Source organism: Scyliorhinus canicula, chromosome 8, assembly GCF_902713615.1.
Source record: "Scyliorhinus canicula chromosome 8, sScyCan1.1, whole genome shotgun sequence".
In the NCBI taxonomy this organism is placed as follows: Eukaryota; Metazoa; Chordata; class Chondrichthyes; order Carcharhiniformes; family Scyliorhinidae; genus Scyliorhinus; species Scyliorhinus canicula.
The window spans coordinates 5701880-5727220 of record NC_052153.1 but is presented as its reverse complement, the minus strand read 5'-3'; the positions used below and the strand labels follow the sequence as shown (position 1 = coordinate 5727220).

At 45.4% G+C, this 25341-nt stretch overlaps 1 protein-coding gene across 5 annotated transcripts in view; it reads right to left on the bottom strand.

Annotated features, from left to right (window-relative positions):
* The window catches only part of pip5k1ba (phosphatidylinositol-4-phosphate 5-kinase, type I, beta a), a 166761-nt gene that overhangs the window by 18258 nt on the left and 123162 nt on the right, over positions 1–25341 (bottom strand). For all 5 annotated transcript variants that reach the window (XM_038804080.1, XM_038804079.1, XM_038804083.1 and 2 more), the window contains 5 exons: positions 23495–23578; positions 23188–23236; positions 20018–20102; positions 15279–15437; positions 11202–11346 (listed from right to left, as the gene is read on the bottom strand). In XM_038804080.1, the coding sequence (XP_038660008.1) occupies positions 11202–11346; positions 15279–15437; positions 20018–20102; positions 23188–23236; positions 23495–23578 (522 nt within the window). The remainder of the gene's footprint in view (positions 1–11201; positions 11347–15278; positions 15438–20017; positions 20103–23187; positions 23237–23494; positions 23579–25341) is intronic.

The following is a 25341-nucleotide window of genomic DNA, read 5'->3' as shown; positions in this document are numbered from 1 at the left end:
ACTCCTCAACCCGACCCTGCACTTCAACAACTGACTAATGCCCCGGAGGTGACAATTGTCACGATATGCATACAGGCACAGACAGGCAGCTAATGAACACAGAGAACAGGACATGACCAATGAGCAGGCAGGACACTCAGGGGTGGTATCTCATTATAAAAGGCACGAGGCACTCGCACTCCGCCCCTTTCCACTGATGAACATCTACAGAGTGAGTCAGGGTGTATGTACAGTATCACACCTCCAGCACGTGGCTAAGAGCTAGTCTGGTTCAGTCAGACAGAGTAACCACACTTAGGTTAGCAGAGAGTCGAACTCAGAACTGTGCTAACTGAGCTACTGGTTCAATAAATCAGATTGAACTAACTTCAAGGTCTGGAGTATCTTTTGGTTAAAGCTGCATCCAGTTGCAGCCCGTGTTATCTCAGAATACATAACACATTAGCAACACCAATTTATTTAAATAATCTAATGCTGATTGCATCAGGGGCTTAAATATCATTGTTCCGCAGTAAATCGTGAACTTTCAGCCTCTCTATCAAATTGATTAGGACATTTTACTAAACTAAAAGATACTGAATAGGAGCAAGTTTCTCCCACTGGCTGGCCGACACATATCGAGAACAGTTGCCATGTACTGAATGGAGGTGTGATCCCTGTTGCCAAGAAATGTCCCTAGGTCATGAAAGGCACATATAAATGCTCATCTTTCTTGCCTCTAAAAAAGGTAGAGAAGATAGATACGGAAAACCCATATTGAAAACAGAACAGCCCAAAGGGATAAGGAATCACAGAATTTACAGTGCAAAAGGAGGCTATTCGGCCCATCGAGTCTGCACCGGCCCTTGGAAAGAGCAGCCTATCCAAGCCCACACCTCCACCCTATCCCCGTAACCCAACTTAACCTTTTTTGGGCACGAAGGGCAATTTAGCATGGTCAATCCACCTAACCTGCACATCTTTGGACTGTGGGAGGAAACCGGAGCACCCGGAGGAAACCCACGCAGACATGGGGAGAATGTGCAGACTCCGCACAGACAGTGACCCAATCGAACCTAGAACCCTGGCGCTGTGAGGCAAGAGTGTTATCCACTGTGCTACCGTGCCACCCCATGGTAACATGGTACCATAGCTTTGATCACAAAGGCCTTACTGACAGGAGAGGAAAATGGTTTCCACAATGGCATTGCAGTGTGGCGTACTGTGTCGAAGACATTTCCAGCTTGGTTGCATTATATATTAATTTGCATTTATCCAGCCTGAGCTGGCGGATCCTGCCTCCAGCAATTAAATTCTCAATTACAAAATTGGAACACATTCAGAATGAACAGGGAACTGTGCGAGTGGCTCTTTTACTCGTCTCATCAGCAATTCCTCGCTTTATGCTCAAATATTGGGTGTTCTCGAATGTGCCAGTGTGCTAATGTAGCCAAAAAGCTTAAAATGCCATGTTAAAAAATGACAAAAAACAAATTAGACTGTTTGCATTTTAAATACCTTTCCCCCTAAACTGAGCAAAAACATCACTATTTGAGGATTGACCGATTTGAGCATTGATGGACCATTTATTAATTTAAAAAAAAAATTTTAAATTCAAATTTTCACATTTTCACAAAAAAGAAAACAATAACAGAAAATTCTAAGAACAAAAAAAACCAGACCCACCCCCCCCCCTCCCCGCCGTAAATACAAATGAGAAATAATAAATGAACGCCAGTCATTGGCAAAAAACAGATATTCAACCCAAAACAAAAACAAAGAGACAACCCCCCCCCCCCCATTGCTGCTCCTGCTGACCTTTTGTTTTTACCGTTCTGCCAGGAGATCTAGGAATGGTTGCCATCTCCCGAAAAACCCCTGCACTGACCCCCTTAGGGCAAATTTCACCCTCTCAAATTTAATAAACCCCGCCATATCATTGACCCAGGCCTCCACGCTTGGGAGCCTCGCATCCTTCCACTGAAGCAGAATCCTCCGCCGGGCTACTAGGGACGCAAAGGCCAGAACACCGGCCTCTTTCGCCTCCTGCACTCCCGGCTCCACTGCAACCCCAAATATTGCGAGTCCCCAGCCTGGAGTGACCCTGGATCCTGCCACCCTCGATACCGTCATTGCTACACCCTTCCAAAATTCCCCCAGTGCTGGGCATGCCCAGAACATCTGGACATGGTTGGCTGGGCTCCCGGAGCACCTAATACACCTGTCCTCGGTCCCAAAAAACCGGCTCATCCTTGTCCCAGTCATATGGGCCCTATGCAGTACCTTAAACTGTATGAGGCTAAGACTCGCACACGAAGAGGAGGAATTCACCCTTTCTAGGGCATCCGCCCACGTCCCCTCCTCAATCTCCTCACCCAGCTCCTCCTCCCATTTATCTTTCAGCTCCTCCACCGAGGCCTCGTCTACCTCCTGCATCACCTGGTACACTTCCGAGATCCTCCCCTCTCCAACCCATACCCCCGAGAGCACCCTGTCCTGGACCCCACGCAGCGGCAGCATGGGGAACCCCGCCACCTGCCGCCTGACAAACGCCCTTACTTGCATGTACCTAAAGGTGTTCCCCGGGGGAAGCCTGAACTTCCCTTCCAGCTCACCCAGGCTCGCAAACTTCCCGTCTATGAACAGGTCCCCCAGCCTCCTGACACCTGCCCTGTGCCAACTCAGGAACCCGCCATCAATTCTCCCCGGAACAAACCGGTGGTATTGATGGACCATTTTAAAGATCGCAACAGAGTCAATAAAAGTTTATTGTAAATGGAGTCATGTCTGTGGCAATGACAATTGTCACATTGCAAGGGTACTATAGAAATAAGGGGTTACGGTATAGCAAAGTGTCTCGGACTAGTAATACAGAGTCCTCAATGAATTAAATACTGTAAATCTGTTAATAAATATATTTTTATGAAGCTAGCAACCATGAGAATACTCGATCATTGTGAAATCCCAACTGATGTGAATACAGCAATCTTATTGGACTCTGAACTTCAAGGAGGTAGCTCACGGTCACACGGGCAACAATCGCTGGCCTTCTTCAGCAGTAACTTGTGTTTACATCACACCTGAAAACGGCCCAAACCATTTCCCAGCGGGCAAAAACCCGTCACGCAGCCAGAGGAGGAGGAGGAGGAGGAGGAGATGACGACATTACAAACTTGCTCAGGATTCAGAAAAGTGGCAACCGGGTTATGAGGGGTAATTCCAGAAAGGGACCAGGCAACTGAAGGCTCGACCACAACGGTTAGGTTGGGGGGGGGGGGGGGGGGGGGGGGGGGGGTCAGGGGGAGGGTCGGAGGACCCCAGGGCATGCCCTCTGGGCAGGGTGGTACCTTTGCACTACTGGTGCCAGCTGGGATCCTGGCATAGCCAGCCTGTCATGCCCAGGGGGCACTGCCAGCTTGCAGGGGCACTGCCAAGGTGCCAAGCTGGCAGTTGTGCATGGTCTGATCCGGCCATGGGTGCCCTGCATTTGGGGGGGGGGGGGGGTGGGGGGTGTTTAAAAATGGGCCCAAACACACTCGCAGATGGCACAAAGCTGGGTGAGCTGTGAGGAGGATGCAGAGATGCTTCAGCGGGATTTGGACAGGCTGAGTGAGTGGGAAAATGCATGGCAAATGCAGTATAGTGTGGATAAATGGGAGGCTATCCACTTTGGTAGTAAAAATGGGAAGGCAGATTATCTGAATGGCTATAAATTGAGAGGGGAATGTGCAAAGAGACCTGGGTGTCCTTGTACAGCAGTCACTGAAGATAAGCATGTAGGTGCAGCAAGCAATATAGAAACAAATGGTATGTTGGCCTTCAGAGTGAGAGGATGAGAGTTCAGGCATTGAAATGTTTTGCTGCAATTATACAGGGCATTGATGAGACTACACCTGGAATACTGTGTGCAGTTTTCATCTCCTTATCAGAGGAAGGGTTATCTTGCTATCAAGGGAGTGCAGAGAAGGTTTACAGACTGATTCTTGGGATGGCCTTGACTGATGGATGAGGAGGGATTGGTCAGTTAGGATTATATTCGTTGAGATTCAGAAGAATGAGGGAGGGAGGGGGAATTTCACAGAAACCTATAAATTTCTAACAGGACCAGACAGAGTAGATGCAGGAAGGATTTTCGCAATGATGGAGGAGTCCAGAACCAGGGGTCGTAGTCTAAGGCAGTCATTTTCAAACTCAGGATCATGACCTGTGGGTGGGTTGTGGCGGTGTTGGTTTATCGCGGTGTTCCTGATCACGGGAAGTAGTAACCAACGGCTGCAACCAGCTTTCAGAATGCTGGCCAAGCCACACGTGTGCCCCCTCAGCAGCATGCATGCCCGGAGCCCAGCCTCCTCCTCATGTCAGTACACTGACCCAGGAGCAGATGTTTAAAAATAAAAATCGAAGGAGTCTTCCTGCCTGGCGCGGCGGCAGAGAGCAAGTCACGTGTCAGGTGCTCTGGGCCGAAATAAATTCCTCCCTTTTGAGCTGTGAGCAAGAAAGCTGGAGAGTGCTGCTCAGGAGAGTGCTGCTCAGGAGAGTGCTGCTCAGGAGAGTGCTGCTCAGGAGAGTGCTGCTCAGGAGAGTGCTGCTCAGGAGAGTGCTGCTCAGGAGAGTGCTGCTCAGGAGAGTGCTGCTCAGGAGAGTGCTGCTCAGGAGAGTGCTGCTCAGGAGAGTGCTGCTCACGAGAGTGCTGCTCACGAGAGTGCTGCTCACGAGAGTGCTGCTCACGAGAGTGCTGCTCACGAGAGTGCTGCTCACGAGAGTGCTGCTCACGAGAGTGCTGCTCACGAGAGTGCTGCTCACGAGAGTGCTGCTCACGAGAGTGCTGCTCACGAGAGTGCTGCTCACGAGAGTGCTGCTCACGAGAGTGCTGCTCACGAGAGTGCTGCTCACGAGAGTGCTGCCCACGAGAGTGCTGCTCAGGAGAGTGCACAGCAGGACAAAGCAGGTGTGAGCTGCATCCAGAGATCCAGGGCCTCCAGTGAACAACACATTAAGAAGCTGAATCCAGGAGCAAAGCAGTATAAAGATTTCTTGAGGTATGGCTTTATTAATTGTGCCAATGCAAATCAGGACGCAAAGCCCATGTGTGTTATATGCAGGGAAGTACTGGCAAATGAAAATATAAAACCCTCAAAACTTCAAAGGCATTTGAAGACTAAGCGTGGCAAGTTTGAGCACAAACCTCTTGACTTTTTTCAAAGGATGCAGCAAGAACTTAAATAGTCAGCAGAAGTCCTGCTCAGAAATGTAACATTGAATGACAAAACAAGAGCGAGCATGAGGATCAAGCAGGCTCACCTGTCGTATTAGTATAAGCTAAAATGGTGGGTCGCGACGGTCGGCAGGCGCGTCCTGGGGAAAAAAGTTTGAAAAACACTGGCCTAAAGATATGAGATGAGGAGGAATTTCTTCACCCAGAGAGTGGCCAGGTTGTGGAATTCGCTACCACAGGAAGCGGATGAAGCTAAAACATCGTATGTTTTCGAGGAGGAGTTAGATACAGTTCTTGGGATGAAAGGGATCAAAGTGTATGGCGGGGGAAAGCGGGTACAGGTTAGGTTACAGAGTTGGATGATCAGCCAGCCATGATCAGATTGAATGGCAGAGCAGGCTTGAAGGGCTGAATGGCCTACTTCTGCTCCTGTTTTCTTTGTTACTATAACCCTTTTAAGTTTTAAGAAGCCTCTCTTGAGAGTTGGGAATGCATACAACCTCAACTTCCCTCTGTGATGGAAATCTTCATAAATACAATGCTGCCTTTTCGCGAATTTGTGAAGATTCAAGTTTTTAAAAAATCAGACTCGCATGGACAACAACTTTCATTCAAAAAGTTCCTTCAATGTAGCAAAACATCCAAAATGGCTCCATAGGAACAAAGTTTGACACCGAACCCAAGAGATAGTAGGCCAGGTGACCAACCGCTTCATCAGAGGTAGGTTTTAAGGAGTACCATGTAAAGCTACACCTGTACCCATGCAATCAGGGCAATCTGATTTACCCAGAGGGTGGTGACGGTCTGGAATGCACTGCCTGGGAGGGTGGTAGAGGCAGGTTGTCTCACATCCTTTAAAAAGTACCTGGATGAGTACTTGGCACGTCTGAACATTCAAGGCTATGGCCCAGGTGCTGGCAAATGGAATTAGGTAGGCGGGGGGGGGGGGGGGTCAGGTGTTTTTCATGCAGCGGTGCAGACTCGATGGGCCAAAGGGCCTCTTCTGCACTGTATTATTCTGTGATTCCGTGATCAATGGTGTGTGTCCTTAACCTATCAGATGTCAGAATCCTTACTGAGCTGTGCAGAAACCAAACCAATACTTTCCTGTTGAACTGTTTAATTCAATGTAAAATCATGTACAGAAACTGGGATGAAAAGAGAGGAAAAATAGGAGGCAATCCAAATAAATTTAATTGCAATCTAAAGGCATGAGCCTCCACAATTGTGAAAGTTAATTTAAGTGCCAGAGAAGTTGTTCGTCAATAATTAATGCTTATCAAGGTATAAAAAGGCGGTTTATTGACTGGCTTAGGATATTTGGGCAGCACAAGTGGATACGCTTCACAGCGCCAGGGTCCCAGGTTCGATTCCCCGCTGGGTCACTGTCTGTGCAGAGTCTGCACGTTCTCTCAGTGTCTGTGAGGGTTTCCTCCGGGTGCTCCGGTTTCCTCCCACAGTCCAAAGACGTGCAGGTTAGGTGATTGGCCATGCTAAATTGCCCTTAGTGAACAAAAAGGTTAGGAGGGGTTATTGGGTTACGGGGATAGGGTGGAAGTGAGGGCTTCAGTGGGTCGGTGCAGACGCGATGGGCCGAATGGCCTCCTTCTGCACTGTATGTTCTATGTTCTATTTGGATATTGGCTTCGCAGCAGGAGTCAGAACATGGGGATAACAGAGAGATACTTTCATTGGCAGAACGTGACTAGTGACACAAAGATAGCCGGAATTTTAAGCAGTGTGGATAGAAGAATAGAATTAGAAATAGATATTGATAGATTAAGTAAATGGGCAAGTTGTGGCAAATGGATTTTGCCCATTATAGACCCAAAAGGACACATCAAGGTACTTTCTAAATGGTGCAAAGCTTGAAACTGTAGAAGTCAGAAGAGACTCAGGTGTGTGTCCAGGTACATAGGTCATTAAAGTGTCATGAGGAGCTACAGAAACTCATTCAAAAGTTTGTAGGATTGCTGACCACATGTGGAAGGGTGGGGAGGGGGGGGGGGGGGGGGGGGAATACAAGGGGGTAGAAATGATGCTTTAACTATCCGAAGTTCTGGTTGGACCAGACTGGAGTGTTGACACAGCAGGTTTGGGCACCACTCCATAGGAAGTTACATTGGCCAAGGAGGGAGGGCCGCATACATTTATCAGGACGATACCCGAACTCCAGGATTAAACTATGAGGCGAGGTTAACACAATTTAATGTCACATTTCCTGAAATGTAAGAAGTTAAGGGGTGATTTGATCTAAGCTTTCAAGATATTTTGAAGAATAGGTAGGATAGATCGAGCTATAGGCTAGATCGCAAAAAGCAATTTCCACTGATTTGGGCATGGTATGAAACCTTACACCAGGTTAAAGTCCAACAGGTTTGTTTCAAACACTAGCTTTCGGAGCACTGCTCCTTCCTCAGGTGAATGAAGAGGTATGTTCCAGAAACATATGTATAGACAAAGTCAAAGATGCCAGACAATGCTTAGAATGCGAGCATTTGCAGGTAATTGAATCTTTACAAATCCAGAGATAGGGGTAACCCCAGGTTAAAGAGGTGCGAATTGTCTCAAGCCCAGAACCTGGTGTTGTAAGACTTCTTACTGTGCTCACCCCAGTCCAACGCCGGCATCTCCACACCACTGATTTGGGAGTCTAGGACCAGGGGATTTAAAAACAAGAGCCAGATCTTTCAGGAGTGAAGTTAGGAAACATTTCTTGCACACAAAGGGCGACAGGAGTTTTGAATTTTCTTCTGAAAATGGTGCGATATTGGTATTAAGAGGTTACACTTGCAAAGGCAGGCACTGGAAGTTGGGTCACAAATCACCTGTGATCTCAGTGAATGACAGGGTAGGAGCGAGGGGCTGAATGAACTCTCCCTGTTCCCATTTTCCGAATTGGATGAGCCAAAACTGTCTTTGGTAACTTGAGCAGGTCTCTAATGGGCAAGTACCGCAACTTCACCCCGTCACATCTATGTGAACACTGGAGTCGATTGCCAAGGTTCTGGAGGCTTGTGGAGGAGCAGGCCAACTCAAGACAGCAACCTCCTGGTTTTTTTTAGTTCAACTGCTCCTTACTAACAGAGCACCGTGAGCCTCACTGCTAACCTTAAATGCAAAATCCAGGTCGTTATGTGCTGTCAAATTCTCTCAATGGTCTTAAATTGCAAAAATTTGTGTAGCTGCAGCATTGGTTAAACCTCATGCACCAAAGACATGAAGCGATTAGATTAAAAAATAATGCAGAACTGTTTCTCCGTTGACACGGAATGAAATAGCCTAAAACGTATGCATAAGAAATAAAAAAGCCTTGCAAATTTATATGGTTTTAATTTTAAATAAAAAAATCCTGGAGAGCAACATGAACAGCAGCTTTAAAAAAAAGAGCACAACGCATAACAGACACTTAATCATAAAACAAATAGTTACCTAAGCATTTCGAACACAACAATGCCCCAGTTTGCAAACAAGCGGATCCTGCCTGTGCAAACCACTTTCACCCTGATAGATGATACATTAAAAGCCAATTGGTACTCAAGTTTCTATTTTTAAAAAACTGTTAAATTCCCAACAGTTGGAGGCTGCTTACAAACCAATGGATTTGAGGAACTTAATTACATGTCTTGACGGTTCCTTAAATTGAATATCGAGATTTAGCAAAGACGGGCTTGATGCATCTCAGTTTTAGCTGCCAATCAATTTTCTTCAACTTCAGAAAGAAAAACTGATAGATTTTGGGAACTGCACTCCTGCATTGCAGACTGTTCAACCATCCTGACTTGACGGTATCTATCCTGGAGCGAAGGGAAGAGCGGGAAAGTTTGAATATAATAATATATTTATTGGATTTCCCCTTTGCAAAGAGCTGATGGCTGGGGAGTCATTTAAAAAAAAATATTTGATGTTAACTAGGCATTGATGAATAATCGGCTAATGTTTGGACTGGGACTAGAAGACAGTCTCATATCCATCTTCTTGTCGGTTTGCAGGATTTGGTACCTGTTGGAAATCCAATACAGCAGCGGAGTCAACATCAAACCTTGAAGTAGACTCGACCATTGGGGGAAAATGTTAAGTGGCAGGCAATGCGCCACTTATTCATATCTCTTTCTTTATAATTTCTTCTCCAACCTTCCATCACAAATGCACCCTTTGTGGTCTGCAGATTTTCTTCTCCACATTGTACTAAAGGAATTTGAAATTCTAGTATCCTCGCCCTGGGGCGAGTGTAAAGTTAATTCAAGTTAGATAAAAGCCCGGAGTCAGCACAAAGCAAGGCACAAACGTCTCACGGTAGTGCCAACTTGCAGATTCAGAACAATGCACAATAGGGTGGGTTTACATGATTGTCAATGAGTTCACAGAATCCCAGGTCCTTCAAAGGGAAGGATGGAAAAATTTGGAGGATGCATTCTTCAGCTTCCTCTCTGGATTTTGGCTGACGACTTTCCTTCATCCCTTGTTGCTGCCTTTGATCCTGGGGGACTTTTTATACGAATGGGAGTTCCCAATCTTACCCGGGCACTGTGTGTCCCGGGTCAAGACTTTAGAGGCCACTTAGATCAGGATTTGGGCTGATTGATTTCCGGTGGTCGGGTCCCCTCCAGCGGCCAGGAGATACATGCCAGCGTGGGCTAGTCTTCTCTTTGCCCTTCTCTGCCTCCACCATTTGGTTTCCCGTGACAATCTGTGCCCGATTCTTCTGGTTTGCAGGCGTTCTATTTATTACGGGGATTGGTTCCCAGGCCAGGTCCAACTCCATTCCAATTTAAATGCTCATGTCGATAACTATAACACAATTCCCATACAGCATTGAGGACTTCCGTGGAGCAAATCTCCCCCTGTGTCACCATAATGTGTGCCTTAACCCTACCCTACCCTGTGATCAACAACACTGGTTGCACATCTACGACTCTACATACCCCACACCAAATGTTACTGGAGGACCTGTCCACGTGATTAACAATTAAATTCTAAACAAAGACCACTTTAGTGCTGCGGATGCATTTCAGATCCTTACAACCACGAAAATCAGTGCTCTAATTTGAGCGCCATTTCCTTTATTCAAAACCAAGTTTCAGAAGAAGTGAAAAGAACGGACTTAAACCACCCAGTGTTTGAGGTCACAGAGGTGAAGAACTGCTTCACAATCCCAGCAGCTCCACTTGTGAAGACCTATATGATCAGCATGCAGAAGCTGAATAGTGAGTAGTAAGTGTGCTATATCCTTGAAAAAGAAACACTTTGGCAAGCTAAGCACAAAGCATGCTGTGCGTTGTGAAATTAGAATTGGGTCCTCCATCAATAAGTGACCTGACAGCGTTACAAGCAACCCAGTAAGCTCCATTACAGTTCACAATGTTGTGTGACATCTTGTATATTATCTATTCATTTGGAGCATTGGTAAATGTCAAGTTCTAAAGAAAAACGCTGCAAGACACAGAATGCAGGCCATTGCCAAGCTGAACCTGTTACATGGGAAGGTGGGAGAAAGAAACATTATTAACAATGCAGAATGCAAATTCTGAAAGGCTCCTGTTGATAAAGTTGGTTAACGTGCCAAATTATTGATTTTCAAGTTCATAAAGAGTGCCAAGGGCACTTGCAGAACAATGAAATACATTTTACACTTTCAATCTCAAGGGAGTGAGTAGGAATGGCAGACGAAACAAAGCGAGGGATAAAACGTAGTGATCTCTTTTCTATTCCCTGATCGGCAAGAGGGAAGAATACATCACAGCATTAAATATACTCCCTGTGAAATTTCACATCAACTTGGTGCTTCAAAACACGTGGAATAATTAACATCTTTAACAGTGCCGATACTGGCCCATGTTAAACTGCCTGGTTATATTTGTACAGCCACATTGGTGAAAAGATTCATTAAACCCAACATTTGAGGGTTCAATATCAATGCACTGGGAAATTTTGTTTCCATACATTACAATCTGCAGAGTACAACTTTCAAGAGCAAGGATATCCAGCAAAGTAATAGGAGTCGTACTTGTGGGAGGAGTTTGCTGTTCCTTCAGATGGAGTCTGTTCATTCATAAATAATGACGTGGACGAAAGTGTCGTTGCTAAAGAGGCTGCTTCAAATAAAGACGTCATGCTGGGAAGCAGGTCTGGTCGTCTGCGATATCCTATTGCTAGAGAGGGAAATAAAAGGTCCACATTATTTTGAAGATTTCAGAAAAGTGGACAAGATCATTCAATGCCCAATGAGCCCGAAGTTGAATGAATTAAATTGGCCACTTCAAATAAGTCTCTGTAATCATCTCCACCTTCCACAGCTCTCCCCATTTCTGTAACCGTCTCCAGCACCTACAGCCCTCCAAGATCTCTACGCTCCTCCAATTCTGGTATATTGTAGGTAGGGTGGCACAGTGGCTAGACCCAGGTTCAATTCCGGCCTTGGGTGGTGCTGTGGAGTCTGCAGGTTCTCCCCTTGTCTGTGTGGGTTTTCTCCGGGTGTTCCAGTTTCCTCCCACAGTCCAAAGATGTGCCGGTTAGGTGGATAGCCCATGATAAATTGCTCCTTAGTGTTCAAAGTGTTAGATGGGGTTACTGGGATAGGACAGGTGAGTGGGTCTAGGTAGGGTGCTTTTTCAGAGAGTCATTGTAGACTTGATGGGCCAAATGGCCTCCTTCTGCACTATAGGGATTCTATGAAATATAAAGGTAGTTTTAAGGGATTTATATTTGTATTGGTAAACATTAGAAATAAGGTATAGTTTTAGGTACTTTAATTTAATGTTTCTGTCCAATGGTTAGATTCATGTTGGACAAAGATATTTATCTGTGGGAGGGTTAAATTCCAACTGTGTTTCTATTGTGGTTAGAGGGCGCTACGGAATGAAGAATAAATAGTGGTTGCTTAACAGCTGGGGCCTTGAAAGGCAAGACGCTTTTATGTTTTAGTTAGATAATTTGATTGCAGTTAGAGGTAGGTACTGAGAGAAGTCAGCTCTCAGCTCTGCCAGAAGCAGTTGGTTTAGAAGGTTATATGGAACATCTCTCTCAACATGGTCAGAAGAAAAGCCATACTATGGAGTACCGATTACGAAAGCAAGAGCAAGATGCGAAGAGCAGCTAGTTAAGGAAACAAGAGGAATGAAGAGAAGCGTCCAAGACAGTAGTTAAGTGGGCAGCACGGTAGCATGGTGGTTAGCATAAATGCTTCACAGGTCCAGGGTCCCAGGTTCGATTCCCAGCTGGGTCACTGACTGTGTGGAGTCCTCCCCGTGTGTGCGTGGGTTTCCTCCGGGTGTTCCGGTTTCCTCCCACAGTCCAAAGATGTGCGGGTTAGGTGGATTGGCCATGCTAAATTGCCCGTAGTGTCCTAAAAAGTAAGGTTGGGGGGGGGGGGGGGGGGGTTGTTGGGTTACGGGTATAGGGTGGATACGTGGGTTTGAGTAGGGTGATCATTGCTCGGCACAACATCGAGGGTCGAAGGGCCTGTTCTGTGCTGTACTGTTCTATGTAAAGACCAATGTATGGTTCAGAAGAATTCAAGGAAGAGTAAATGATGTGTTCCGAATTAAAGGATTGCAGTAACCAGATTGAAAGTGGGACAGCAGCCTTCAAAAGGTAAATCAAATATCTGATGCCATTTTAATATATTGTGGGAATCGAGCGTTAAAGCAATTGTGAGCAGTTGAACAGCAGACAAATCAAAGAAATAAAGGGGTTGGTGTAAAGTCTTGGACTGGATTTGCTGTTAAATGTAGAGTTGTTTTGTTTAAAGAGTCATTTGGAAAACCTGGTCTGGATTTCGGAATGCAAAGCGCTTACTGCATTATTATTAGAGAAAATTTTAAAGTGTATTTTTGGGAGTGAAGTTTGGAAACTCATGTGACAATCATCAGGGGGATCCGGAGAAGAAAATCACAGACGATAATTTGGGTTCAGAGTGGAATGTGTGTGTTTGACCACAGCCAATCTGTAAAAGCGACTATGTGTTAATGAGCTCAGTGTAGGTTAGATGTAATGTGTAATCCCTGTTAATCCTAGTAAATGTTAATGAAACACAAATTAGGCTCCACCTGGACTACGGTGTTCAGTTTTGGACATCAAACTTCGGGAGGATGTCAAGGCCTTAAGAGAGGGTTGCATTTGAGATCTATTATTGTGATTATGTGGCCACAGCAGTTCTGTGGGCTCATTAAAAACAACTGGGATTATTCTCCTTACCGCAGAGAAAGTTAAAACATGTTCAATTGGTTAGCCCTGCTGCCTCACGGCACCGAGGTCCCAGGTTCGATCCCGGCTCTGGGTCACAGTCCGTGTGGACTTTGCACATTCTCTCCGTGTTTGCGTGGGTTTCCCCCCCACAACCCAAAGATGCGCAGGGTAGGTGGATTGGCCACACTAAATTGCCCCTTCATGGGAATAAATGAATTGGGTACTCTAAATTTAAAAAAATGGCTTTTGATAGTTGAATAGAGAGAAACTGCTTCCAGAGGTGACAGATTGAAGGTAATCAGCAAAAAGAATGAGGTGCGACATGGGTGGTGGAAAGAATTGCGCAGCGAGTTGTTGTGATCTGCACTGTCTGAAACGACAGTGGAAGCAGATTTGACAATATCGTTCAAAAGGGAATTAGATAAATGCTTGAGCAGGAAAAAAATTGGAGGGCTATGGGAAAGGGGCAGGGGCTTCGGGACTAATTGGGTTTATAGGGCCCCATTTTCCTTCTAATTTATAGGTCAGGTGGAAAACAACACGGGGAAGTGTTTTTTAAAAAAGAAATGTACTCTTCCTCATGTCAATGGACTTTTCGCTGCCTCTCCAACCGATCTGTTCCCGCCCGCAAAAAAGTTCCAGTCGTGGGCGGGGCTGTAAAGTTCCGGCCAGTGTTGAAAAAAAATAAACTTGAGGTGTCAATTTACGTCAGTCGAATGTCAGTGGTTACATGCCCTTGAACACGCACAGCTTCTGACCTCATCCAATACCATGGAAATCTTTGATAAGAAGTAGCTCATTTACAAGCTCAGTGAGATTACAAGCTGGTATTCAAATATAAAATGTTTACAGACAAACGTCCTAGAATGCCCTTATGTTCAGAGAAAGACAATCATTGCCTGAAAGTTCAAAGTAGGTGTTAAAATGACTGATATGTGACGACTTCATACAGGACTAACTGTGGGACAGTTCCAAGCATTTCTAATGTTTGAATTAACGAAGGGAGTTTTGATTAAAAACTTACAGAATATTTTAAAACTAAGCTTGCAATGCTCCTACGAAAACAAATTCAGAACCAAAATTCTGGTTGCGAAGAGGATTAAACAGTTAGAATCTTCCTTTACAAGGGGAGAGAAGTTGCACATTACTCTTGCATCATGAACTCTCAGTAACAAACATTGGGCTGTAACTTTCTGGCGCTCCAGCGTCGGATTTAGCGGGGATGGAACCCCAAATATGCGCAGGGGAATCCCTCTCCAAACTTCCCGGGTAAGCATTTGCACGGCAATTGTCCCAAAGTACCCCAACCTGACCGGATCCTTGCCACTTGCTGCTCCCGACAGGGCCCACCCCTCCCGACCAGACCCCCCTGACCCGATTGGACCCCCGCAACCACCCCTCCACCCACCCCCAGATCTGGCTGGACCCCCACTCCCGACCTGACCTCTTGACCTGACTGGACCAACCCACCCCCTCCACATCACCCCAACCTGACTCAGTTCTCCCAACCCTGTTGGAACACCCCACAACCTGACCCCCACTCCCTGGAACTTCACCCATGTTTTCCTTAGACGCTTACCATCTCTCTGACCTGTTATTCTCAAATCTTTAAACTTACTTCAAATCTTTAAACTTACTTGCTTTACTGCAGCTAGTGTTCTAACAGAGGGAGCATGGCCTTAATTCACTCCGAGTCTCTTCCACTTCGACGCTGGGCTTCGGAGACAGCTGCTCTGCCCACACCTCACCCAGCCCGTGTCAGGAAGGTTGGGCAAGACAGGCACAAGAAGAAATTTGGCGCAGGTGAGTGGGTAGAGAGAGCCAATCCGACACGGATTGCCATTCCAAGGAAGTTACAGTCCACGTCACTAACTCAAACTTAAGTTCCATGCATTACCTTCTCCATCAAGGCTACAATAGCTCCTGGTTCCAGATAGCAGCTCGCGTTTTCCCTCAGTGGCATCGAGCATTGGTCCAGAGGACAAGACTTCCTGTCCTATGTATTTAATAGCTGGAATGGAATTACGAGCCTTCTTCGAAGGAGACGGCCGCAAAGCTGTGTCAGTAATAATAATAAATATGTATTAGTGTCACAAGTAGGCTTACATTAACACTGCAATGAAAGTTACTGTGAAAATCCCCTAGTCGCCACACTCCAGCGCCTGTTCGGGTACACGGAGGGAGAATTCGGAATGTCCAAATTACCGAACAAGCACATATTTCAGGACTTGCGGGAGGAAACTGGAGCACCCGGAGGAAACCTACACAGACACGGGGAGAACATGCAGACTCCGCACAGACAGTGACCCAAGCCAGGAATCGAACCCTGGTTCATGGCACTGTGAAGCAACAATGCTAACCACTGTGTTACCGTGCCGCCCCAGTATAAAACAGGACAACTGCGCAATTTCATTTGAAAGACATAAATTAATTCCACTATAAGGCAGCATTGAATAATGTCCTCTGAGAGAGGAGAGGAGATGGCTTTGCTGCCATTATTGGCACCCGCCTGGTACAGTTCCACATGACTTTCTTTGTAAAATTTAATTAACTGGATGTAGGAAATTGTTTACACACAGTTAGGAATACAATTGCAATCCAACCATGTGCAGGTTTGAAACAAGACCAGAAATTGAATACCCAATTCATTTTTTACAATTAAGGGGCAATTTAGCCTGGCCAATCCACCTACCCTGCACATCTTTGGGTTGTGGGGGTGAGACCCACGCCGACACGGGGAGAATGTGCAAACTCCACACGGACAGGGACCCGAAGCCGGGTTCAAACCAGAGTCCTCGGCGCCATGAGGCCGCAGTGCTAACCACTGCGTCACCCGTGCCACCCTCAGTAATTCAATAATAACCCAAGGGTAAGCTTGCATCTTTGTTGCACACTAGCCAATGTTTGGTTCTCTCTGCCTCTCAAATTCACTGCTCCCATCAATGTCCCCCTGAGGAGTACCTCTTTTTTTTTGGAATCAATCAAGTTATATTTAATCAGAATTATATGCACATCTGCTCACAATTAATGATGCCAGTAGTACTACGAGTTTTGCCTTCACCTCTGCCCAATTCCTCTATCTTCTTCACCACGTCGTAGCCTTCTACGACCTTACCAAATACAACATGCTTTCCATTTAACCATGGAGTATGTGCAGTGCAGATAAAGAACTGGGAGCCATTTGTGTTTGGTCCAGAATTGGCCATGGACAAGATACCAGCCCCCGTGTGCTCCAGCTTGAAATTCTCATCCTTAAACTTTTCACCGTAGATGGACTTCCCACCAGTGCCGTCGTTCTTTGTGAAGTCACCACCCTGGCACATGAATTCAGGAATGATTCTGTGGCATATCGAGCCCTTGTAACCAAATCCTTTCTCACCAGTGCACAAGGCACGGAGATTTTCTGCAGTTTTGGGGGCCACACCATCTTAATGTCCCATTGTGCCGTTTCCATTTCCTACTTCTGTGTAACACTTAGCATGTCAAATGGAAACCATAGTTATCTCAAACTATTTATTTGCTGAGATAGAGCTATCTTCATCCCTCCTCCGATAATTGTACTCCCTCCCTTTCGAGGCTGCAAGGGCCACACAGAGTTCTCTGATGTGTGTCAGGCCCCATCAATCGACACGAATAGTCGTGATCATCTTTTCTTGGGAGTGAGGGGTATCCAGTTATCATTTGCCTCACATTTCCCTTCTTAATCAGGGTGGAAGTGCCCAGCGACAGGCCATCAACTATCCCATAGGTATGGCTGGGAACCGGACCTCAGTAGACAGCGAACTACCACTGGTTCCGCACTTGCATTCTAAATGTCAAGCGCTGAAAGAAAATGGTGTTGTGCCAGTGGGTAAATCTAAACAATACCAATCAGTCAGTAATTCAGTTCGATAATGACTGATCCATACCTTAACTTGTCCAGATTCCATTACCATGGTCAAACAAAAATCTATCCATCTCACTTTTCAGATTTGACTACATCAGCAGTGGGGCTACGTTAACACCTCCCACTCTTTAGAAACAGTTACATAGACAGACAGCATTTCCAAGATATCCTCCATTATTCAAAGATAGTGATGCATCCCAGAGTTTCAACAAAGTTGAGCTTGCTTGGTGATATTAATGTGTTCTTTAATCAAACTTAAGCCCTTATGGAAAGCCATCCATTAGCGGCACATGGAACGTAGTTGACAAGATCAATGCACAGTATACCCGGTCTCCTCTTTGTGCACAGTATCAGTCTGGTTAATTTTGGCGATATAACTTAGTCCCACAGTCGTAGAGCCCGGTGTACCCGCAATTGAACCTACGGAATCACGACATCTTCCAAATTGGTGGATAATAAAAATAACTTCAGAGAAGCTGGGATCGTTCTCCCTGCAACAGGGAAGTGAAGGACTGATTTTTAAAAAAAAACTCTTATGATGGAGCAGCCCCGCAAATCACATTCATATGTTTTGGTGCTGTCCGAAACTGGATGGGTATTGGAGGGAGGTCTTCAGGATAATCCCGAAGGTGGTGCACGTGAGGTGCAAAGCAGGTCCCCTAGAAGCATATTCGGGGTGTCAGATCGGCCGAGGTTGAAAGCGGGTGCGGAGGCAGATGTCGTAGCCTTCGCCTCGCTGATGGCCCGCAGGCGGGTCCTGTTGAGGTGGAGGCCAACATCTCTGCCCTGTGCCTCGACGTGGCTGGGGGGGGGGGGGGGGGGGTCCTGCTGGAGTTCTTAACACACGAGAAAGTAAAGTTTGAGTTGAGGGGGAGGATGGAAGGGTTCTACAACTCATGGGCTTTGTTTATAATGGATTTTCAAAAATTGGAGGACATCGAACGTTAGGGAGGGGCGGGGGGCTTGGAATATTTTATTGGTGATTATGTATGGGGGCGGTGGTGGATTCTTGATTCTCTTTCTTTTGTGTTCTGTATTTGAAATGTTGGGGGTTGTTTAGGGGTGGGTGGGATAAAGGGATTCTGGCCGGGGATTGCCATTGTTGGTGGGTGTATATTTGATGAAAATGTGAAAAAGGAGAATAAAAATAGTTTAAAACAAAAACTTGTTGATGGGATGTGGGCGTCAGAGTGGACTGGCATTAATTGCCCATCCCTGAGGGTATTGAAGAGTCAACCACATTGCTGTGGGTCTGCAGTCACATATAGGCCAGACCAGGTAAGGACGGCAGATTTCCTTCCCTGAAGGATGTAGTGAACCAAACGGGTTTTTAACAACTATCGACAATGGCTTCATGGTCAGCTTTCCACTTTAAATTCCAGATTTTTATTTCATTAAAATGTCACCGTCTGCCATGGCGGGGTTCGAACCCGGGTTCCCAGGGCATGACTCTGGGTCTCTGCATTATTAGTGCAGTGACAATACCACTACGTCACTGCCTCCCCAGGTGTTCAAAATTATCAAGGGTTTTGATTGAATAGGGAAGGAGGAACGGATTGCGCTGGCAGAAGGGTCAGTAGCCATCGATTTAAGGGACAAAATAAAAGCAATAAATGCTGGAAATTCTCAGCCGGTCCAGCAGCATTTGCAGAGAGCGAAACTACAAGACCATAAGATGTAGGAGCAGAACGAGGCCACTCGGCCCATCGAGTCTGCAAAGTTGACGCACTCATCTTCAGGGTGAAGTTCCAGCTTCAAAGAAGAATTATATTGGACTCAAAGCCTCAACTCTGTTTCCCTCTCCACAGACGCTGCCTTTGTTTTTAGATCAGATTGCCAACAGTATTTTGGTTTCATTTGACAGATTGAAGGTAAATAACTAGAGAGAGGAGAAGAATTTGTATTTACTCAATGGGGCCTGATGATTCGGGGCAGCACGGTAGCACAGTGGTTAGCACAATGGTTAGCACAGTTGCTTCACAGCTCCGGGGTCCCAGGTTCGATTCCCGTTTGGGTCACTGTCTGTGCGGAGTCTGCATGTTCTCCAAGTGTCTGCGTGGGTTTCCTCCGGGTGCTCCGGTTTCCTCCCACAGTCCAAAGATGTGCAGGTGAGGTGGATTGGCCATGATAAATTGCCCTTTAATATCCAAAAAAGATTAGGTGGGGTTACTGGGTTACAGGGTTAGGGTGGAGGTGGGGTGCTCTTTCCAAGGGCGGGTGCAGTCTCGATGGGCCGAATGGCCTCCTTCTGCACTGTAAATTATATAATTCTATGATCTAGAATTTGATCCCCGAAAGGCTGGTGGAAGCAATATAGATAAATATTTGAAAAAGTAAGCATTTCCATAACTATGGTGAAAGAGAAGAGTGGGACTAACTGGTTCGTTCTTTTACAGGGCTAGCCCAGCCACGATGGGCCAAATAGCCTCCTTCCCGTTTCCTCCGGATGCTCCGGTTTCCTCCCACAGTCCAAAGATGTGCAGGTTAGGTGGATTGGCCATGCTAAATTGCCCTTATTGTCCAAAGGTAAGGTGGGGTTACTGGGTTATGGGGATAGGGTGGAGATGTGGGCTTAAGTGGGGTGCTCTTTTCAAGAGTCGGTGCAGACTCGATGGGCCGAATGGCCACCTGTTGCACTGTAAATTCTATGATTTTGCGGTGGACGATTTTATGCCATCAAATACATTCAGCACTTGCCAGAATATTTAAACAAGACAACAATGAAACAACAAATATTTCCTGATACTCACACAAGGTCTTCTTAAATACTCGACTGCTCATGAACTTCAAAAACCGATCAGCGTAGAATCCTGGTCGGTGGACTGACACAGAGTCCTATGGAAAGATAAAAGGGATTTGTAAAAAATGAATGGCACACGTCCGACCACAATACGGCTCACGAGATTTCCCCTGGAAGATTATGGCAAAGAAATGGATCGCATGGGGGCCGCCCCCCAAGTAGATGTTGGCCAGTTCCGTTTTTCTGGAAACAGCTGTGTGGAAACTTAAGCACCGCATAGGTACATTCTCACTCTGCGCAGGGGGAAAATTGCACACATTACGTCACTTTTTGCAGTCTGCTTGGCTCCGTGTTTCTTGCCCTATGCAAAAGCCTTCTGCATTTCCCAATTGATGACCATCAGTCATCTCACCAGGACATACCCGCCCACCTTCCCCCACTCTTTGCGAGATGCTGCCACGATAGACATCAGGAAAGGGGTAAACTGAACACCTGTCCTCCTATTCCATGGCATTTTGGTTTTGTGCTCCAGTGTACTGTGTTAAAGAACCTTTAAAGCTGAAAGGTTAAACTCTAGTGCCAAACAATAGAGTTGAGAGATGTGGTACTCTGAATTACGTTTAATGGCATTTTTATACAGATTACATCAGTAAATAGCATTTATACTCTGGCTGTCCGAACTGTCTTCCAATCTATTCTAAATTTCATCACCTGCACTGATTGGAACCAATTCTTTTCCCGTTTCTGAATCTCAATTTCCTTTATTTGAATCATGAAGCTTAAATCCTGAGCTTGTCATGTGTGAGTACCTTTTAAGAGATGGATGTTTAAGCAATGTACCTTTAAGAAATGAAGCAGCTCATATTACTGAAGTGATGTCAGAGGGTGGGGCTAGCTGAGTTGAGCTCACTTCTGCTTTTTGGGAGTTTTAGTTTCAGTTTGAGAGAGAGCAGCTGAAAAGTGCCTGGCTGGTTTGCTGTGAGCTGTTTGAAAGGAAAAGCCAGTTCTGAGGGAAAGAGCTTGGGTGTGTCTGTGTTTGCAGTGAGCTGGATCTGCCATGATCTCTGCCAGGAAAGACTATCTCTGAATCATTTGGGTGATTTAAACTCATAAATCAGGTCTTTAACCTGATGTGTTTCTGTTTAAAGGTGTTAAGTCTTTTGGAGGTTTGAAGGAACATTTTGAGGGATTATTTAGTGTTTTATTATTTTCGGGGTTATCTTTGAAGTAAGGGGTGGTAAGGGATCCAATGTTTATTTAAAAAGGTTAAGTTGAATTCATGGAATAAACATTGTTTTGTGTTTAAAAACCCATGTATCCATAATTGTGATACCAAACCTGGAGACCAAGCTGTGTGCTTCAAAAGCAACAATACATTAAAGGGAGAGGCTGGTTGAACTCCATGATACATTTGGGGTTCTGAAAACTCCGCTCCCATAACAAGCTACAAACTGCTACATTACAATCTTGATAATGTCAGAGCGTAAAACTGCTCCACATTCTATTTGCTCTTAATGGAAGATGCACACCGAGAATAGCCTCGCTTGAAGCACTAATTAGTTACCTGGAATGCCAGAATAGAATATTTATTAAACACAGACAGCTTCTCCAAACGGGCTGTTTTTACACGGACAATCTGTGTATTTTCAATGACACCGGAATATAAACAATGCGGGCCTGGATGTGGTATGAACACACTAAGCTTCCTAATATTGAATGCAGTGAGAGTCCATCACCATCGTATTTAAAATGATGCTAAAGCTTCTGTGGTTGGTTATTTTACGGAGAAGGTGATGAGTGGAATGGAATATTCCACTTGTTACTCCAGCCAACATTTTCACCAGAATCGTTGAAGATGGTGGCTGGTCTTAATCAGAAGTAAAAAATAAAACTTGTTATGACATTTTAAACAACTGAAGGCAGCGACCCTCACAAATCACAATCCTACAAAGACTGCAGATCACAAAGCAGCAAATTGGATGATATAAACATGAACACGTTAAAAAGATCCATACACGGGGCTAACTACAACTTAAACCATTTCACCTTGCAGGATATCCTTCCCAAGCATGAAGCAATTTGCTTACAGGTCACAAAGACAGTCAATAATAAATCTAATCGAGAATTCAGGGGAAGAATGAGGGGAGACAGAATAAAATGGTTTCCCTTGGTGGGCAATTCAAGAACCAGGGGACAGAGATTCAGGATAGGTGACTGAAGGTGAAGAGGGGATGTGAGGAAGAATTTTACCCACCCCCCCCCCCCCCCCCTTCCCCCCCGGGAGGGTGGTGGGAGTCTGGAATTCGCTGCCCGAGTTGGTGGTGGGGGCAGAGACCCCAAACTCTTTTAAAAAGTACCTGGATCTGCACCTTAAATGCTGTAAGATACAGGGCTATGGACCGGGTGCAGGAAGCTGGGATTAGAAAGATAACCAGAGTGTCCTTGGGTTGGCATGGACAAGATGGGCTGAATGGCCTCCATCTGTGCTGTAAACCTTCTATGATTTAGGAGAAATCTCTTAATCCAGAGAGCGGTGAGAATGTGGAACTCGCTATCACAGGGAGTGGTCAAGATGAATCGTTGTAGTTGCGTCGAAGGGGAAGCTATATAAACACGAGAGAGAAAGGAATAGAAAGATATGCTGATAGAGTGAGATAGACTAGGGATGAATAGAGGGTCAGGGAGAGCATAAACAAGGTGGGCTGAAGTATTCTGTAAATTCTATCTGATGTAATTATAAACCTGCCACATTCATGTGTCTACTGCTCGGAGAAGGCTTCGCTTTCATATTCTTTTTCTAAAATAAATTTAGAGTATCCAATTATTTTTTTTCCCCCAATTAAGGGGCAATTTAGCCTGGCCACTCCACCTAGCCTGCACATCTTTGGGTTGTGGGGGTGAAACCCACGCAGACACGGGGAGAATGTGCAAACTCCACACGGACAGTGACCCAGAGCCGGGATCGAACCTGGGTCTTCAGCGCCGCCGTCACAGTGCGAACCACTGCACCACATGCCACCCTTTCGCTTTCATATTCTTACTAATTTACACCAAATTATGCCGACTTTCCCATTCCCGCGTGGGACACTTTCCCATTGTCTCGGCTGTTTCATACATTTAGCAATGACACCTTTTCACTTAACGCTACTTGTCATAAAGATAAGTGAAATCTAAACATACTCCATCATAGACGAGAGCTTTCCAAGAGTGTTCCAGCTTCTTAATAAACCTGTTGGAGGAGAAATAAATTAGTTAAGTACTAGAAAGCGGAAATTAATTGCAACAATTTGCTGTTTTGAATATGTAAACTCAAAAAGTTTCGTACATTGCGCCAGAGGTTTATCACTAAATATTACAATTGGAAAACACAAATAGTCAATAGCCAACTTATAGCTGTTTTCACCAGTGTGAATGGGCAGACTGGGTCAATGGAATCACAAACAGAACCCACAGAAGAAAAGCTATTTTCTTTGCAAGCGGTCAATACCTGTAAGACTGTAGAATATCGATAATGGCCATGTAAAGTAGAACTCTTTCTCCTTTACTATTTTTGGCTGGTATGCCACCCATTCTGGAACAAGAGGAAAAATAATAAGAGGAAAACATAAATAACGGCTACAAATATTTGACAGAAAGGCTGGATGGAGAAGTTAAGATGGACAATGGCTGGATCAGTCTCACACACTGTCTGTCACTCACAGTTAGAATTACGCCCCAGGGTCTGTGTGGAGCTTGCACATTCTCCCCATCTTTGTGTAGGTCTCACCCCCACAACCCCAAATATGTGCAGGGTAGGTGGATTGGTCACGCTAAATTGCCCCTTCATTGGAAAAAAAATAAGTACTCCAAATAAAAAAAAAATACTCCCTAGCAATTACTGCCGAGGAATCCTCGGACCTACAATAGAGTTACCAGGAAAGCATTGAACTCTGGGTTAAATTGTCATTAGTTGTCCAGTGGTATAAAACTGGAATAATGCTGAAAGAAAATACATTTTTTCGTTAAAACTTTTCATCTTGCAATCATCAGGATAATTGCAAGAATACAACGCAAGGGAAATCAATACATTTATACGGTATGAGAAGAGAGTGCTAAATGGTTGGCAAGTGGACTGTGATTGGTAGAGGCGTTGCTATGAAGAATGCACCAGTTGATGGAGATTGACAGTTAACTACTTAAAGAACTGATTGAAATTTAAACCAGACAGCTTGACTGTTGTGAACGCATTGCCCTGAGGAATGAACCAGTGAATGGCTATCACTTATTTTGCTGAGCTGGAACAGGTGCAAAGTGTGTACATGTTCTTTCTGACTGCAAAGCCCTGTGTACTAATATATTTAGCTTCCAGTACACGTAAATGCTCCACACAGAGTCTGACTAACGATCTTAAATTGGTCTTCAGAGTAAGCACACGGAGGCTTGTTTAGCAACTGTTGTCCAATTGCGGGATCGCAATCTAATGTTTGACACTGTGCGGTGAGTTTTGGAAGCATGGGCTTGTTGGGGACAGCCTGTGCCTTGGCCATTGTGAACAGCGGTAGGGATATTTTGTTTGGTACATTCTGCCAGCCACTGGGACACAGTCCACATATCCAGCATCCCTCTGGCACTGAAATTCATATCCCGCATTACTCATTTGTCCGAGGGGCAGAGTGTAATTTTGGCTTGACTGCAGTTTCCTGTTAGTGATGAATACTATTCGTGTTGCTGCGGCATAGTAGCAGTGTGAAACAGCTAGCTTCACCATTTTTGAGATACCTTGTCCTTCCAGGGCAGTGCAAGATAAACTGGACACCTTATAAGGATCAGAGTTCACTTGCCAACCAATCAGCACTCTCGTCTCACAAAGTATAAATTTGTTAATTTCCCTGACATGTGCGAGTATCCTAACGGGCGCAAGATGAAAAACTTTGACAACAAATGTAGCTTTTTTTTGTAGCAATACAATCACCAACGTTTTATTTTTGAACATGCCGACATTATTAAGCATATTTCAGTGTCAGGGTTGCAAAAGCCATCGAGTCAGGCAGCGTCTCCCACAGGAAGGTCCTTGGGGAATGTTGGCTCCATCCATCACCACTTTCAATCTACAGGCGGAATATAATGTTTCCCAAACACTTTCTCTACTAGTTGAACAGTCATGCACGGATTCACAGCAAATTACTGGATCACCGCTAATGAAATGAAATGAAAATGAAAATCCCTTTTGTCACGAGTAGGCTTCAAATGAAGTTACTGTGAAAAGCCCCTAGTCGCCACATTCCGGCGCCTGTTCGGGGAGGCTGGTACGGGAATTGAACCGTGCTGCTGGCCTGCCCTGGCTGCTTTCAAAGC